The sequence below is a fragment of the Myxine glutinosa genome, chromosome 3, assembly GCF_964187855.1.
Source record: "Myxine glutinosa chromosome 3, kmMyxGlut1.1, whole genome shotgun sequence".
Lineage (NCBI taxonomy): Eukaryota > Metazoa > Chordata > Myxini > Myxiniformes > Myxinidae > Myxine > Myxine glutinosa.
In genome coordinates, this window is record NC_136263.1 from 96,103,186 (window position 1) to 96,121,367 (window position 18,182).

Consider the following 18,182-nt stretch of genomic DNA (forward strand, 5'->3'; position numbering starts at 1 on the left):
GAACAACCAGGTCAGTTTTGCCCCCTGCATGAAAAGCAGCCCAAACGGTCACCCCACCACCTCCAGCTTGGACTCTTGGCACTATACAATCTTCGTTGTAGGCTTCCTGCACTTGTCTGCGCACTCGGACGCGGCCATCTTGACGATAGACCAGAAATCTAGACTCGTCACTGAAGATCACGTGATTCCAGTGTCCTGGCTGCCATTGACGGTGCTCTCTGGCCCACTGCAATCGGCGCTGGCGGTGTTGTCTGGTCAGACGTGGCTTTCTCAGGTGACGCCTAGCACGATAGCCTGCTTGAACCAGTCGTTGGTTGACTAGCCTTCTGGATACAGGCACATTTGTCAGTTGCTGCCACTCAGCCCTAAGCCGATTAGCTGACTTGGTACGGCCATTGCGGACTAACCGGTGCAGCTGGCGAACATCCCTCCTTGTGGTTCTGCGGGGAGGTCCTGGCCTTGGTATTGGAGTAGGGACACCCCTCTGAGCATTTCGTTTCAGGATCTTTGACACCTGACCTTGAGTGATGCCATACTGCCAAGCAATCGCACGGTTTAATGCCGGAATTTCGTAAAGCCACCACTAAATGACAAAAAGCATTGTCGAGTTGACGGACCATCTCCAGGGGAAGCGGCAATAACTTTTGTAGACGTGCAGCAGTTGTTTTCCACTAATACAGAACGCAACAACCCTTATATACCCGATTGTGAAGCCAATCGTCAAATGTACCTGTCCGTACATTTTGTCACGCCACCTGTGATATAATCCTGTTATTGACTTCTTGCTGCGACAGACAATCAGACATGGTTCTTTCAACAAAGAAATCACCGAAGCATAAAAGAAACTCACCAGATTGATATACCGAGTTCAGAAAGTAAACCCAAGTCAAGAAAAAAAAAAATATTCCATATTAAATGTCAAGTCTGTATATATGTATATGTATGTAATGTATATATGTATATATATATATATGTATATATATGTATATATATGTGTATATATATATATATATATATATATATATATATATATATATATAAATAAATATATATATATATATATATATATTGCATTCAGAAAGTATTCAGACCTCTTCACTTTTTTCACATTTTGTTATGTTGCAGCCTTATGCTGAAATCGTTTAAATTCATTTTTCCCCTCATTAATCTGCACTCAATACCCCATAATGACTGAACTGAACGCTGAACCGGTAAATTTTAGTGGAACTGAACCCTGAACCGGTAAATTTTAGTGGAACTGAACCTGGAACTGGTACATTTTAGTGGAACTGAACCCGAAACCGGTAAATTTTATTGGAACTGAACCCAGAACCGGTACATTTTAGTGTAACGGAACCTGTAACCGGTAAATTTTAATGGAACTGAACCCGAAACCGGTAAATTTTATTGGAACTGAACTGAACCGGCAAATTTTATTGGAACTGAACTGAACCGGCAAATTTTAGTGGAACTGAACCCTGAACCGGTAAATTTTAGAGGAACTGAATCCTGAACCGGTAAATTTTAGAAGTGAACCCGTAACTGAATCCCCCCCAAAAAAAAAAAAAACGAATTTAATTCAACATCGGCACTGGCAGTGAGACACCGCCTAGAGGGCACGCCTAAGAGAGAGGGTGGGGATAATGGGAGGAAACAAAATCCTGGATTGGAGTGTCGGATTCTGAATCAGGATCATGCAAGAAACGCCATCGAAAAACAAAACCAAGACCAGACATCTATCTATAATTCCAGTAATCTCTGTGTGTATGTTTGTTTGTATGTTTGTATGTTTGTCTGTGACCGCTGTTTCTCGACAACTACCGGTCCGATATACTTGAAACTTGCCAGGTATATTGCTGGGGACCCGAGGATGTGCCTTTTCAAGGTTTTAAATTAATCGCAGAAGTAGTTACCGAGCTATGTCCAAAAAACGATTCAACCAATCAGAGAGCAGCGAGCTATCACGTGTGCCGAACGTGGCGAACAGACTCTGCCTCGGATGGCACATTTGAAAGCGTATTCATTTAGTTCCCGTCGGCAAACTATGTTGGCGCTATGTTGGCGTTAAACTATGTTTTAAAACTAATTAAAACTAATTTGCGATTCTTTCGGTTTCCTGCGATATGCGACCTTCCGGAGCTCCTGTGAGAGCGTGCGCCATTACGGATAGTACGGGTACGGGCATGCCATATGTTGGCGTTAAACTATGTTTTAAAACTAATTAAAACCATTTCATGTAAATAGAGGGGGGGGGATTGTCACTGTACTCGCAAGCCGTTCGCCGTTCGCTTTGGCGTTGCGAATGGACCAAAACATTTCATGGACCAAACCATTTCATGTAAAGCGTTCGCCGTTCGCTTTGGCGTTGCGAATGGACCAAAACATTTCATGGACCAAACCATTTCATGTAAATAGAGGGGGGGGGATATAATTTTAGATATATATATAGTACGGGCATGCCCTAGTGACAACAAAGCCCACAAAAACTGTACCCTCATGCCCTTAACAGATTACAATATAAACATCAACACATGCTGATTTTGTTGTCTGGTCCTCAAGGCACAAAATTAAAAGTTTTTTTCCCATCTCAGTGATCACACCACTCCTTTTCTTGGCAATTATCTTCGATTTCATCAGCACAAATCTTTTGACGTGTTTGAGAATTCTCGCCTTGTGCTTGAGTCCGATTGTAGACCTGTTAAGTAAAAGGATAGCAAACTTCTGATTGGTGAAGGAATTTTGCCTCTCTCAGACCGTTTTATAATGTCAAATTTCATTTCCAACACAAGAGTCGTATATTTTTTCGATGCACGAGCATCATTTGCTCGTATTAATGGTATCTTACACTTCTTTGCGTTTTCGTGACTGAAAATGGAAATGCAAAATGTGAATGGTTCGGTGGATGTGTGGAGTATCGTTGAGAGAGAGGAAGACAAATTATGAATTGCGAAAGATGATGGGAATAGAGCCTGTGATTGATGCTGTGAAGAGGAACAGGTTGAGAAGAGTGATGGAAATGAATGTTGAAGAAAGTAGAGGATGGGGAAGACCGATAAAGACTTGGCTAAAGATGGTGGAAGAAGAAATGTGGGCAAGGGGGGTTAACAAGGGGAGATGCAGAAAATAGGGCAGAATGGAGAAGATAGTCATGGGGATCGCAAGGCTAACCCCCTCTCTAGCAGGGAAAATGGCCTTAAAATGCCTGTTGTTGTTGTTACGCTTCTTTGACATTCCAAGGTTCACGAAAACGCAAGCAGAGAGGTTATGTTAGTTTATTGATTGGTAGGGTGATTCATCAATGTGTGTGCTGTCCATCGGATGGATGTTAAACCGGTGTCCCATCTGCCAGCATTAGACGGTGGGAATTAAAGACCCCACAGTGTCCTTCGCGAAGAGTATGTGAGCCATCGCCAGCATCATGACCAAATTACAAATGTGACTGCTGCTGGGAAGGCAATGGCAAACCACCCAGTATAACCCTTGCTCATGAAGCTGCTTCAGAGGCATCAGCACTCTTTGAAGAGTGTGGTACATAAGAGAAAGAGAAAGAGAAAGAGAAAGATTATAAGGATAGAAAAGATGACAGGGAGGGATAGAGGATGATTTATGTTGGTGGGGTACTGCCAATTTGAAGCCTGGAGGGACCAAGTGGATGGAACAGACTGAGGAAGGATATTCTACAAGCAAGAAGAAAGGAATAAAGGAGTGTAAATGAGCAGTGATCTGGAATTTTAGGAGGGTATTGTTGAAAGAACCCATAACCTGGAAGGACTAGAAAGGGATGAAGAGATGAAAGAGCAAAGAAAGCCAGACTTCAGGAGAAGCAGTAAAAATAGGACCACTGGACCTGAAGCTTATCTGGGTCCTGGCCTAATGTTTTCACCCAAATTTGTTTTTTTGAAGGAACTTACACGATTTTCCCCAAAATTGACTAAGTCGGCCATTTGACACACTTCCAGTTAAGTGATCTGCTTGACCACCACAATTTAACATCCTTACCCTGGCCTAATGTTGTAACCCAAATTTGGTGGCATTCTGATTGATGGGACTGGAAAAAAAGATTGTTGAAGGAATAGACACGATTTTCCAAAATTTTCCAAGATTGAGCTTTGCAATCCCCGTTACTAGTCAGGATATCGCGGAACCTTGCTGCCAATTTCAGTTTGTTTCAGACGAGCAGTTTGGCTGGAAAAATCGAAAAAGGTGATGGACGGATGGTGCACGATGACGATACCTTATATGGAATTCCAATTCCAGATAAGCTAGAAATCAGAGTCCAACAACCTGTCTGTGACAAGAAAGTAGCAGGCACTGGGCTTCAGCATATTTGTGGTGATTGCAAATGATGTCGAGATCTTTGGATTCCACAGTATCCATGAATGACAGGCAGTAGCTGGGACTTTTGCCGCTATGGGAGAGCAGTACTCCAACTATAGCTAGCAAAACACATCACCGTGAAGGGCCTTATTTAAAAGGACCATGTTGTGATAATCAACGAGGCCAGTACTCTTGCCAGAGCTTCTAGTCAAGAAACAATTCTATAAAGAAATATTCGCCACTCTGTCACAAGATACTCGATCAAAGGTGGCAGAAAATTGGAATTTGTTCCAAGGTGTTGGTGATAACTCGCCTATTCATGGAAAGACACCACAGGAACTATATTAACCACCGATCAACCTTCAGGTGTGCGAAACACCAGGTTGACGGGTATTTTGATTGCTCGCCTGAGATTCAATCGCAGACAAAACATCTCAAAGGTGAGTGCACATCTCCACAGGTTATCCTGCCACATTCCTTATTGCGAACTAAAATAAAAAATAAAATAAAAACTCACTGGTAGTGTGTGAATCCAAGTGTCGGCAAAGTGGCATGTTGCTCTGCAAAGGTGGCGAGTCTGCTTAGAACTCGTGCCAGCTAAATAAAAAGGAATATATAAATCACATAATACTCCACTCATCTCACTTGTTAAACTATAAGGAGATAAATATTACACAATTCAAAAGCAACTGACCTTTGGCAGCAATATGTCGAGGCCATCTCGAAGAACAATCAAATCCTGATGTGGAATACAAGAGAAAATAAATAAATTAATAAAATAAACTATTGAACCCCCCCCCCCCCCCCACACACTCACACCCACACATAAACACAAACACACACACACATCCCCCCACAACACCAAACACACCCCCCCCCCACTCCCCCTCCACCCAACACCCCAACACACACACCTCAACACCCCAACACACACACACACACACACACACACACACACACCTCGTTTTTTCATTTCTGTTCCTCACAATTATATCTCTCTCTTTTATTCACACACACACACAAACACACACACACACACACACAAACACACACACACACACACACACACACACACACACACACACACACACACACACACACACACACACACACACACACACACACACACACACACATATATATATATACACACATACACACACACACACACACACTCTCTCTACAACAACCCCACATTCAAATTATTATATTTTTTCTCCATCAATTTATCACGAGATGATGCTCAAAATATTTCATCCTGATCGGATGAAGTTTTGTACTAATCGAATTATGACGTCATAATGGAGGCAAATATGACATCATAGTTCATAAGGCTTATTCTCCATGGATAGTTCTTTATAATAAGATATGTCGCAATCTATTCTACTCAGCGCTTTTGGAGATATAGAGATGTAAAATCTTTCGGTTTTCCCAAGATGACGGCCGTACCACGTGACCTGTGACGTCATAATTATCCTCAAAAGATTCTTCATGCCCAGGCGCACCTTTGGTGAAAATTTCATGTCAATCCGTGCAAAGACTGCAGAGAAAGCGATTTTTAAAATAAAATAAACGTGAAAATCGCATAGCCAGAATTATTTATTTGGTCTGAGAAGCCTTTGCGACGTTTCTTCTTCTTCAGCCTCTCACAACTCTGTGTGAATATGCGATCTTTTAAAAAAACTCGGAATTTGGCCAAATCTGTTTTATTCATTTGTTAATATACCTCAGCCATTGACAAATCTGGAATTATAATTTTATTTGAGGTTCAAAATACCCCGTGAGATTGTGTCAAACGATGCCTTCATGTCTGTACATGTGATAAATAATTAAATCCGCACACTCGAAGCCTCTTCTTCTTCACGCAATAACAACTTCTAGCTTCCAGACCGTACATTCAATCATCTTGAAATTTTGCACACTTGTTACTCTTCATGACTTCGACTATGGTATGAGGTTTCACGTCGATCAATGAAGCGATTCAAGAGATATCCATTAAAAAAATTTTTTGTTTAATTAACAATATCTGCCAAACCACGTGACCTATCGCAAATTCCAAAAGGACATTTTAGTAGACTGACATGCTGAACAGATCTGTAAAGTTTCCCCTCGATTGGATCACAAATTAGGGAGGAGCTAGGTTTTAAAGTTTTATGCTTAAAAACATCATAACTCTAAAACCATGTGACGCATGACGTCATGCTCATGCATGACGTCATGACGTCACAACCATGTGATGCATCATGACATGACGTCATGCTGACTTTTTTGTTCGTCATGGGTATGCGATTCTGCCTGCAAAATTTGGCCTCGATCTGATCAGGCATTTTGGAGAAAATTGGATTTTAGTGTTTTTCACTCAAACCAATATGGCGGCCGAATCACGTGACCTGTGACGTCATAATTACCGTTAAAATATTCTACAGACCGAGTCCCTCCAATGGTGAAAATTCGATCTCAATCGGTCCAATTATTGCAGAGAAAATGTTTTTTAAAGGAAATTACTCATTAAAATGGCAGTAGCACTGCCTGGTAAGAAAAATGATGCGTTTCTTCTTCTTTCAACAATAAAGACTTTTAACTTCGAGACCGTACAACCAATCATTTTGAAATTTTACACACATGTTCCGCTTGATGAGAGCTACATTGCATTAAAATTCAAGTCGATCAATGCAGTGGTTCAAGAGTTAGAAGCTTTTTAGGATTTTCCTTCAATTATTTATTGCGGCCAAACCACGTGACTTATCAAAACGTCTCAAGTATGTTTGAAATTTCCCCCCATGGGGAACATTTGTGTAAAGTTTCCACTCGATATCTTCACAAATTATGGAGAAGATAGCATTTTTAGTTTATGCTTAAAAACGTCATAACTCTGAAACCATGTGACGCATGCCATCATGCTCGCTGACTTTTTGGTTCGTCACGGTTATGCGATTATGCATGCCAAGTTTGGGCTCGATCTATTCAGCCATTGCGGAGTAAAAGGGGTTTTCGTGTTTTTTTACGAAAAATAATATGGCAGCCGAACCATGTGATTTATGACTTCGAAATTATTTTCATTCTGAGTTTTTTTAACTAATGATCTGGGGAAAAAATATCATTTTAGTGGGAGCAAAGATGTGTTTGACGAATTCTAACCTCTTAACGTTAGCATTTTTAATATACTAAATAAACATGTTTTTTGTTCCCATTGCAGAGTTCTTTAGAATGAGCCATTCCTCAAATTTTTCCATTGAGCCGTTTCGGAGATATAGAGGGGCAAATTTGAAGGTGTTTTACAAGATGGCGCCAATACCACGTGACCTATGACGTCATAATTAGCATTAAAAAATTCTGCGTGCCTATCCGATCATTTGATGAAAATTTCCTGTCAATCCGACCAGCGGTTGCTGAGAAACTTAATTTTAAAGTTTTCGGAGGTGCAAAATAGGGTGGAAGAATAATAAGAAAACTCATGGAGAGTAAACCTAATATAGGAAACTGACATTAAACAAACAAAGGTGGTGGGGGCATATATTAATTATGTACACAGACGTGGAAAAATATTTGCCTGCCATCCCATGTACAATTTATGCTCTGGTTTAACCCCTTCTTTATTTACAGTGCATTCAGAAAGTATTCAGACCCCTTCACTTTTTTCACATTTTGTTATGTTGCAGTCTTATGCTGAAATGGTTTAAATTCATTTTTTCCCTCATCAATCTGCACTCAATACCCCATAATGACAAAGAGAAAACAGGATTTTAGAAAGTTTTGCAAATTTATTAAAAAGAAAAAACTGAAATATCACATTTACATTGATAAGTATGCATACCCTTTGCTATGACACTTGAAATTTAGCTCAGATGCCTCCCATTTCTCTTGATCATCTTTAAGATGTTTCTACACCTTGATTGGAGTCCACTCGTGGTAAATTCAATTGATTGGACATGATTTGGAAAGGCACACACCTGTTCATATAAGGTCTCACAGCTGACAATGCATATCAGAGCAAAAACCAAGCCATGAGGTCGAAGAAACTGCTTGCAGAGCTCAGAGACAGGATGGTGTCGAGGCACAGATCTGGGGAAGCCTACAAAAAAAAATCTCTGCTGCATTGAAGGTTCCCAAGAGCACAGTGGCCTCCATAATTCTTAAATGGAAGAAGTTTGGAACAACCAGGACTCTTCCTAGAGCTGGCCGCCCGGCCAAACTGAGCAATTGGGGGAGAAGGGCCTTGGTAAATGAGGTGACCAAGAACCCGATGGTCACTATGGCTGAGCTCCAGAGATCCTGTGTGGAGATGGGAGAAACTTCCTTCCAGAAGGACAACCATCACTGCAACACTCCACCGATCTGGGCTTTATGGCAGAGTGGCCAGACAGAAGCCTCTCCTCAGTGAAAGACACATGAAAGCCCGCTTGGAGTTTGCAAAAAAGCACCTAAAGAACTCTCAGACTGTGAGAAACAAGATTCTGTGGTCTGATGAAACCAAGATTGAGCTGATTGGCTTCCGTCTGGCCACTCTGAGCTTGAGAGTTTCCAGTCCTAAAAAATTATCAATTCTAGCATAAAAACTGGAAAAGTAATACCACATTTCCCTTTTTAGCACAAAAAACTTTTGAAATTCCTTGACTGTACCAAAGCTATGTTGCAAACCAAAAATCGCAGAAAATATACATTTAATGATCAAGCGAAAGCAAAAATAAAACAAAAGGAACAAGAGCGAGAATTGCTTTGCAATACATGTTCCCTACTGATGTGGTATTTTCCAAGTCTAAAAAGGGAATAACTCTGTGAAAAATTGACGAAATGCCGTGAAACTCAAACTCGAAGGGAAATTATCATAACAATCATTCTGAGTATTGCGCTGCAATACATGTCCCTACCGGCAGTCTGTCGTCCGGAAAACTGTTGGGGAAATTACCAAAGTTCAAAGTGCCATAACTTTGTCAAAAATGATTGAAACGTCGTGAAGTTCGAACTTGATCTGTACATTATCATGAGGAAACCATGTACCAAGTTTGAAATCATTAGCATTAAGCGTTTAGAAAAAAAGTCCGGAAAACTGTTCTTTGCGTGACGGACTGACAGACGGAGGGACGGAGTGCAAACCTATAGTCCCCTCCGGTGTACACCGGTAGGGGACTAATAAAGTCATGTACTAAGTTTCAGTTGGATATGTTAAAGGGTATGGGAAAACGTCTGAAAAACCACAGGTGGGAAGGACGGACGGACAGACAGACGAAGAGCAAACCTGTAGTCCCCTCCGGTGAAACTGGTAGAAAGGGGGAGGGAGAATAATAAGGAAACAAGCCTAACTGGCTGGGCGTAGTTGAAGAGGCTGGGCTTGTTTGATAAGAATTGAAGAGGCTGGGCCTATCTAGCATAGCTGGGCTTGTTTGATACTTTAGTTGAAGAGGATAGTATGACCTGGGTGGAGATACCAGTTAGCAAATAATGTAAGTATTAAATTATCTTTGAAGTACTCTATGTAAGTCTCTAAGCTGCTGTCACCATGGGAAGTGAAGAGATTGCATTGAGGCAACAGTTTATTCCATGTATTGAGTCAACAATGAACCAACCATACACCACTTCAATCTAGAAACTTTGCCATAACGACAAAGCGATTGCAGTGTTACGATTATAATTTCTATATTATTAGTATTAACGCTATTATTACTTTTATGAAAACAACACTACTGTATTAAGAAACCTGGGCTAATTTGTCCGAAGCAGCCTGAAGGTGAGGCATGAAGCCTAAGGCCGATACGTACTGTGTCATTGGAAGATCCGTAACGTCGATGCTTTTGATATTTGATGATCATTTTAACAATCAGTTTGTTTGTGTTTCACACTGAATGAAAAACGTTAAGGTACAGCATGGTGATTGTGATATATGACAAGTTCGACGATATGTTTAGCCTGAACGGCATAGGAATCAAAATGGCGGAGTGTGGAGTTGTACGCTGTAATGACATCAGACGTAATCACATCACCCTGTCATGTGACCAGATCCTCAGCTCTGATTGGTGTACGTTTGAGGGGACATACATACGGACATATGGACAGACAAATACTGTTCTAGATGGCTTTACCCTAATGGCTACGCCGTTAAAAAAAAACTTTCCTCATTGTTATACTCACTGTGTTATCCCCCACATAGCAGGACGTAGCCCCAAGGTGGATGATAGGTGCCGCCTTCGGACAACATATGGCAAAGCAGTGCACGTGGGCCATGACATCATGCCTTCGTCGTTTCTCCTCCTGTGATGCCAACTCAAAATCTATGTTTTCCAAGTTCTTCTCCATTTCTTCCAGCTGTTCATCACTGATGTCCAGACCAAGAGACTGCACCACATGATCATGCAAATGTGTGAGAATGAGCATTGGCAATTCAAGAAATTCAACGTTTTGCACCCTTAACCTTGTAACAACTCAATATAGTGCAGCAAGGTATAACTTTTCAAACTTTTCATTATATGGAGAGCCAGTGATACTTTTTTTCTTTTTTCACCCTACTCAACTCTCTCCACACACCTTCGTCCTCTCTACAGAATACAACATCCAATAATCTCTACCTTTTACATCCCACTTATACCCAACTATCCCTTTTGCTACAACAACTACCTGTCAAAGTAACAAACTTTAACATCACTTTTCATTAGAAGAGAGCTTTTAAGCCAGGTGTTCCATTGAAAAAGTTATACAAAAAAAAAATACTCGTAATGCTCCTGGACATGCCAAGTTTTTTGTTTTAATCAACAAATTAATTAATTATTTCATATGCAGCCTGTAGCTGCTGGTTGCATCATTGCTGGAAGTGTGGCTGCGCCGCTGATGCAGTGCCCCCTGTTACCAGGAAGCTGGTACCCATTTTGCCAACCTTGGAAGGATAACAGGCTGAGTCAATCCACCTGGTGTTATTTTACGGCACGACAGGGGCTCAAACTCAAGACCCGAAGATCTTAAGGCAGCCACCTTAACCGTCAAGCCAACACCGGGCCTATTCAACAAAAAAAATCAATGATGAGGAAGAATTGCTGTTGTTTTTCTTGAGGTTGCCTTGTCTTGGGCTGTTGCATCCCATTCGTAGAAAATTTTGAACGGCCCTCAAATGCATTTAAAGCGATCACGTCCTTAATGCACATTGTACTCGTAATAAATGTTCTACTTTGTGTGCATACTTGATTATTCACTGAACATGCAGCAAATTCACATTGCACTCACTACAATACTGTTCATGAGGAAAAACCTCACTCAAGGGCACTTGTTTATATTTCCCCATATCTGGCATAGCTGCATGAAACACAGCTGAACATGTGTATATGTATTATGTTTATGTGAAAACCGACAATGTAACTACTGGTGCTGTAATTGAAAATATGAAGAGTTTGCATTGCTGTATTGTTCGACTGTCACCAAAGAGCAGATTAATTAATTTATTTATTTACAATTGATTTTTTTAAGGGCAGACTGTTTAAAAAGCAAGTGCTTTTATACAAATCATTCATTCAAAAAGTTTCAAATGTTTCATTTTGAGACTCCACATAATATTAATAATGTCTTAACCAACAATACCACACCAGACCAGATCAGATACCTAAAACGTGAGTGCTTGCACACCACACTTGTAATACCGTATGTAAGCTTAGCAACACAAGTTATAAATACATGCACTGACAAGTAACTACAATACGATATTAGCATGCACAGGATGCACATGCAAAAGAGGAGGGCTTCAACCCTGCACCTTCATGCATGAACTACCACACCATCACCACTACAAAATGAACATTTAAGATGAACAGAATGTATGACATGAGAACAACCACACTCTCAACATCAGGGTCCAGGAACAAAACAGGGGAAAGGCAGAGCAGATGATGATCTTTCTATTTCTTGTCCAAGATTGGGCTAAAACTGATGTATATTATGATATTTCAAAACGTTATGGACCGATTATGACAAAACTTGGTGGATGAGTTAGTTAGGTGACAAGAACAAGCCGATTAGATATTGGTTCAGGTCTGAATCCAGATCCGGCCTATCAGTGGGATACAAAACAAACTGTTCAGCCTATAGTGCCTTCAGAAAGCATTCACACCCCTTGGCTTTTTTCTCATTTTGTTGTGTTACAGCCTGAATTTAAAATGACTTCATTGAGATTGTTTTGTCACTGATCTAAACATAATACCCCATAATGTCAAAGTGGAATTTTTATTTTCGATTTTTTAACTGATGCATTAAAAACTAGATGGTATTCTTAGAATACTTTTATGTTTGTAGGGGGTAGACAATGATTACCTTAGAGCCAGGTAAAATGCATAGGTAGTGTGCTCTGACTGTCGTGAAGAAGAAGAAACCTCGATGTATCATAAGTAGGAAATTCGTGTAGACCGTATGTCGGGTAAGCTTGGCCCCCCATGAGAGGGGTTTGGCTTGTTAATTAGCGAGGGATTATGGGTAAATTAATCCCCTATATGTAATTGCCTCTGTAATATTTTCCTGTGTTCCTTATGACACCACACTACGCACCATAGCCAAGCCAAGTAATCGACACCATAATTAATAACGCTAAATAAAAACCAACCGGAAACCAGGCATTGAACACTACCATGGATAACATCGACTTGGTGAGCACACAGGACAAAAGGTCCGTGGAGTCACGCCTAGAAGAGCAGTTGATTGGCACAAGGACTGGTAGGATGGGACTCGCTGATAGGAGCGGACACGGAGACGTCGTGGGATGATGTCAGAGCCTCAAGTACAAAATAGTTGGAAAGGCGGACATTTTCTCTTCTCGCTTCTTCTCGTTCTGGATTCCATAGCGAACAGTCGCTATTGCTCTTGCGCAAGGAAGATTCTTCATGAACGGTCGTGTTCCGACATCTTCCTAGTGATCGTGAGGAGGAGGAACTGCGGACCGAGAACTGCGGTTTCCCAAGCAAGAATGACGAGTGGACGGGTGCTGCCTGCTCGCTGCGCTCTCGACAAAGCCAGGAGTGGGTGGACGCGTAGCGAGGCTTAGTTCGCGCCAACGAGCGCAGTTTCCCGCCAAGGACGCGAGGGGGTTTTGACGATTCCTGACGAGATTCAAGAGCCGATTCTAGCTTAGTGCCACAAACTACACATATTTATTTTTCAGTTATTTTATCCCTGGTCTGTATTCGGGTCTGTGTGGGAACACTCCAATTAGGAATTTAGTTTATCGTGCATTTTATTTGTTACCGGCATTTTGGTTAATAAAGCCGGCATTTTCTTGTACATTGTAAATCCTGTGTCGGTTGAATTAATTATTGCAGGTTGAAGACTGCCGGTGGGATCCGTGTAGGTAAGCGCTTACGGCTTCTCCCCCATTTGCTTCCCTCGCATGTAACGAAGGTCCGCCATTGAATTAAACGCCTCTGAGTTAAAGCTCGTTTGATCATCTGTGTCACCTTGCGGTGTTCACCACACAGGGTAGTCACACGACAATACTAACCCTGCGCAGTCAACTTGGGGCAAGCCAACTCATCTGTTTTTGAACGTTTTTTTTTTCTTCTTTAATCCAATATGGCTGCCAGACCAAGTGAGCGATGACATCATAAATTTATGTTCTCCAATATAATTGTTGCATAGATCACACTCAATAAATTTAAAACTGATCAGACTAAGCGTTGTCCCTGTCAAATTATGATGCCCTGTTGTCCCTGTCAAGTTGTTCCAAGATGGCGCCTGTACCACGTGACCAATGATGGCATAATTATCATTAAAATATTCTACAGGAGGAGGTGCTCTTATGGTAAAATATCGTGTCAATCGAACCAACGGTTGCCGAGAAAATGAATTTTAAAAATGCAGACACATACTTACGCATGCCGTATGTACGCATGTACGGACGCACCCGAATGCCTAACCCTGCTTTTCGCTTCACGAGCGCAGGGTAATTAAAAGCTCAAATGTCTTGAATAAATAAGTATTCAACCCCTTCGCTATGACACCCCAAATTGATCTCAGGTACATACAATTTCCTTTGATCATCCTTGAGATGTGTCTTGAGATAAGTCGACAAATAATGCACCATTTATTTCAGAAAATTGTTGTAATAAAAAAATATTTTGATATCCACATATGTATTTCTTTGGTTTTCAGTGGAACAAAACAAAAAAAGCTGAAAGAATTACTAAATACTAGTCGAAACCCATGGAACATCCACGGAAGGGAGGATGTGGTGTATGGATAGAGTGTTCCATTATGGATGGCATAGGGGATTTGCTTGTCCGAGTAAGAGTTAGGAAGAAAGATGAGAATGAAGAGTGCGAATATGACCAACGTATTTATTGCAATCTACTTAAATGACAACGCTACAATATACTTTTGAAAATATCACGTACCGTCTCGAAGTCAATGGCATCCTTTTATCTCTTCGTATACAACTCTGATTTCTACCTTATCGTGAACAGGGTAATAGCATATTCCACACAGAAATCCTAAAATGGCACAGACAATATTATTGGCACCTTTTAGAAGTTTAGAAATAATTAGATTTCAAGCAGGTGATTCTCCTTTACTTTGGAAATGAACTCACCTGTGGTGAGTTGCAGGTGCCTGCAATATAAAAATCACTCATTCAACCAGTTTGAAAAGAGAAAAGGAGTCATTCTGCTGTTTTGTGTCACTGTGTGTTTCAGAGAATTGTCTGAGGAGGTCAGACACAAGATTGTAGCCAAGCATGGACAATCTCAAGGCTACAAGTCCATCTCCATAGACCTTGATGTTCCTGTGTCCACCATACGCAATGTTATCAGGAAGTTTAAGGCCCATAGCACTGTAGCTAACCTCCCTGGATTGCAGCAAAGGATTGGTCGAATAGTGGAAAAAGCACCTCGCTCAACTGCCAAACAGATTAAACTGACCTTCAGACACAAGGAACACAAGTTTGAACTCACATCATCCATCGCCAACTCAACGAAAGGGTTGGTAGGAGACCTGGTAGGAGACCCAGGAGGACCCCACTGCTGAGAAAACCTGACTGGTGTTTGCCAAAACACACCTGAACAAGCCAAAATCCTTCTGGGAAAATGTCCTGTGGACAGATGAGACCAAATTAGAGCTTTTTAGTAGGGCACATCATCTCTATGTTTACAGAAAACAAAATGAAGCCTTCAAAGAAAAGAACACCTTCCCTACAGTCAAACATGGAGGAGGTTCAGTGATGTTTTGGGGTTGCTGTGCTGCCTCTTGTACTGGGTGCCTTGAATGTTCAAAACAAAACACTGGACTGTTCTGAAGTGGTCAACAATGAGTCCAGATCTAAACCCCATTGAACACCTGTGGGGAGATCTGAAAACAGCAGTTGGGAGAAGGTATCCTTAAAATCTGTGAGAACAGGAGCAGTTTGCACAAGAAGAGTGGTAGGCCATGGGCTACTATAGCTGGCCGTGCACCCACCCCCCCACACCCCCCTCCACAAACCTCCGACCCTATATTATTCTGATGCCCTAGAGTGTCCTGAACATGAAATCAAATGTTAACATTGCATAAGTTGGGATGAACTTGTCATTTGGGGCCAATGTATGGGGGTACCATCAAAACGTGACCAATTTCGCTTCGCGTCATGATCTGTTGGCACATTTTCATATTTTGGTGAATTATGGGGTCTCTGTAGTCTACAGTCTCTGTAGCCCTTCACAAATCTAGGCTTTTTGAGAGTGTCCAGATGGAAGCCACTACTGAGAAAAAGGCATATGACAGCACACCCGGAGTTTGCAAAAAGGCACGTGAAAGGCTCTAATCTAAGAGCACAAGACAAAATATTCTGTGGTTTGATGCAAGACAAAAATAGACCTATTTAGCCTGAATGCAAAGGGCTACACCTGGAAGAAACCGAGCACAGCTTATCACCCATCTAACACCATCTCTACCATGAAACATGGTGGTGGCAGCATCATGCTATAGGGATGCTTTTCAGTGGCAGGGACTGGGAGACTTGTAAGGTTAGAGGGAACAATTAATGGAGCCAAATACAGGCAAATCCTTGAGGCGAACCTGCTTCAGAGTGCAAAAGACCTTAGACTGCAGTAAAGATTTACATTCCAACAGGAAAATGATCTCAAGCATACAGCCAAAGAAACACTGGAATGACTTCAGAACGAGAATGTGAAAGTCCTTGCGTGACCCAGCCAATGCCCAGACTTGAATCCCACTGATTAATCTGTGGAAAGACTTGAAGATTGCTGTTCTCCGACACCCATCCAACTTGACAGAGCTTGAGCAAATCTGCAAGAATGGAGGAAATGCCCCAAATCCAGATGTGCAAAGCTGATACAGACATACCCAAGAAGACTTGAAGCTGTAAAGTATTGACAAAAGTACTTATGTAAATTATTACCTCTGCCACCAAAGGTGGATGGAGGTTACATTTTCACCCCTGTCTGTCTGTTTGTCTGTTCGTTTGTGAACAAAATATCTCAAAACGTTGTGGACGGATTCGGACGAAATTTGGCAGAGATGTAGCATATGTGACAAGGACGAAATTATTAGATTTTGGTGAAGATCTGGATCCGGCTAATAGAATTTTTTAAAGTGATTCTTCACCATTGGGAGAGAGGGCCAAAAACTATTCTCAGTAAACTCAGTAAAAGAGGAGCACATAGCAGGATATCTCAAAAAGTTGTGGACGGGTTTGGACGAAACTTGGTGGACAGGTTGTGCGTGTGACAAGGACGATTCGATTTTGGTGAAGATCTGAGTATGGATTCGGATATGAGAATTATTTAATTTTTAACGTGATCCTTCACCATTGAATGATAGGGCTAAAACCAACATATAGCAGGATATCTCAAAAAGTTATGGATGGATTTGGACGAAACTTGTTGGACAGGTTGTGTGTGACAAGGAAGAATAGATTCAATTTTGGTGAAGATCCGGATCCAGCTAGGAGAATTTTTAAAGTGTTTCTTCACCATTGAGTGATATGGCCAACCAGGTGGAGGTATGCTCTCCACTGAGGGCCGTTCTAGTATTTACATTGATATAAATTATAAGGCTCATGGAGGACCTTAAACGAAAATCATCAAACATCGGTGTACGTTTACGGTCCAGTCAGCAATTACAAAGACATGAGCAGACAAGTACACATGCACGATAGTAAATATAAATAAACACGAGATCCCTTTGGGTACATGGGATTTGAACCTGGGTCCTTCACATCCTGAGCCAGGAGGTTGGATAAGTCATAAGAATCATTAGAAGCACTAAATCGTCACCTTCTCAGCTTTGGCGAGGTAAAACCAAAGTCTCCTCCAGGTGCTGAACTTCTTCTTCTCGCTGAAGTTGAAAGACATCTCGGCAGACGCGTATCGACTGGTGAGGGGAGAGCGGTATTGCTGGAGAACATCAGACTGCTCCATGCTACGGTTCGGACAGGCCCGCAGGTGTTCAATAATAACAGATGGTCAGGATGAACCACTCACTCGGAGCTCAAGGTTTACAAAAACTCACAACCACCAGGTAAGTCGAGAACAGGCCTAACAGAGCACCAACCTCACCGTCAGGGGGCGTATCCAAGCACACTGTTCGGAATCTTCTTCCTCGGCCATACAGGCGTCGATCTCATCGTCAGGGGGGCGAATCCAAGCACACCGTGCGGAATCTTCTTCCTCGGCCACACAGAGCGCCGATCTCACCGTCAGAGGGGCGATCCAAGCACACGTTGCGGAATCTTCTTCCTCCGCCACACAGAGCGCCGATCTCACCGTCAGGGGGCGACGCCAAGCACACTGTGCGGAATCTTCTTCCTCGGCCACACAGAGCGCCGATCTCACCGTCAGGGGGCGAATCCAAGCACACCCCACGGAATCTTCTTCCTCGGCCACACAGAGCGCCGATCTCACCGTCAGGGG

At 41.9% G+C, this 18,182-nt stretch overlaps 1 protein-coding gene across 3 annotated transcripts in view; it reads right to left on the minus strand.

Moving 5' to 3' along the window:
- The window catches only part of ADSL (adenylosuccinate lyase), a 36,877-nt gene extending 18,853 nt beyond the window's left edge, over positions 1-18,024 (minus strand). For 2 of the 3 annotated variants that reach the window (XM_068110421.2, XM_068110420.2), the window contains exons 1-4: positions 17,547-18,019; positions 10,444-10,647; positions 5,012-5,056; positions 4,835-4,914 (exon numbers count right to left, since the gene is read on the minus strand). In XM_068110421.2, the coding sequence (XP_067966522.1) occupies positions 4,835-4,914; positions 5,012-5,056; positions 10,444-10,647; positions 17,547-17,690 (473 nt within the window). In that variant the 5' untranslated portion in view covers positions 17,691-18,019. Of the gene's footprint in view, positions 1-4,834; positions 4,915-5,011; positions 5,057-10,443; positions 10,648-17,546 lie in introns of all 3 variants that reach the window. The other variant, XM_068110419.2, reaches the window with a different exon arrangement.
- Positions 18,025-18,182: the final 158 nt, after the last annotated feature.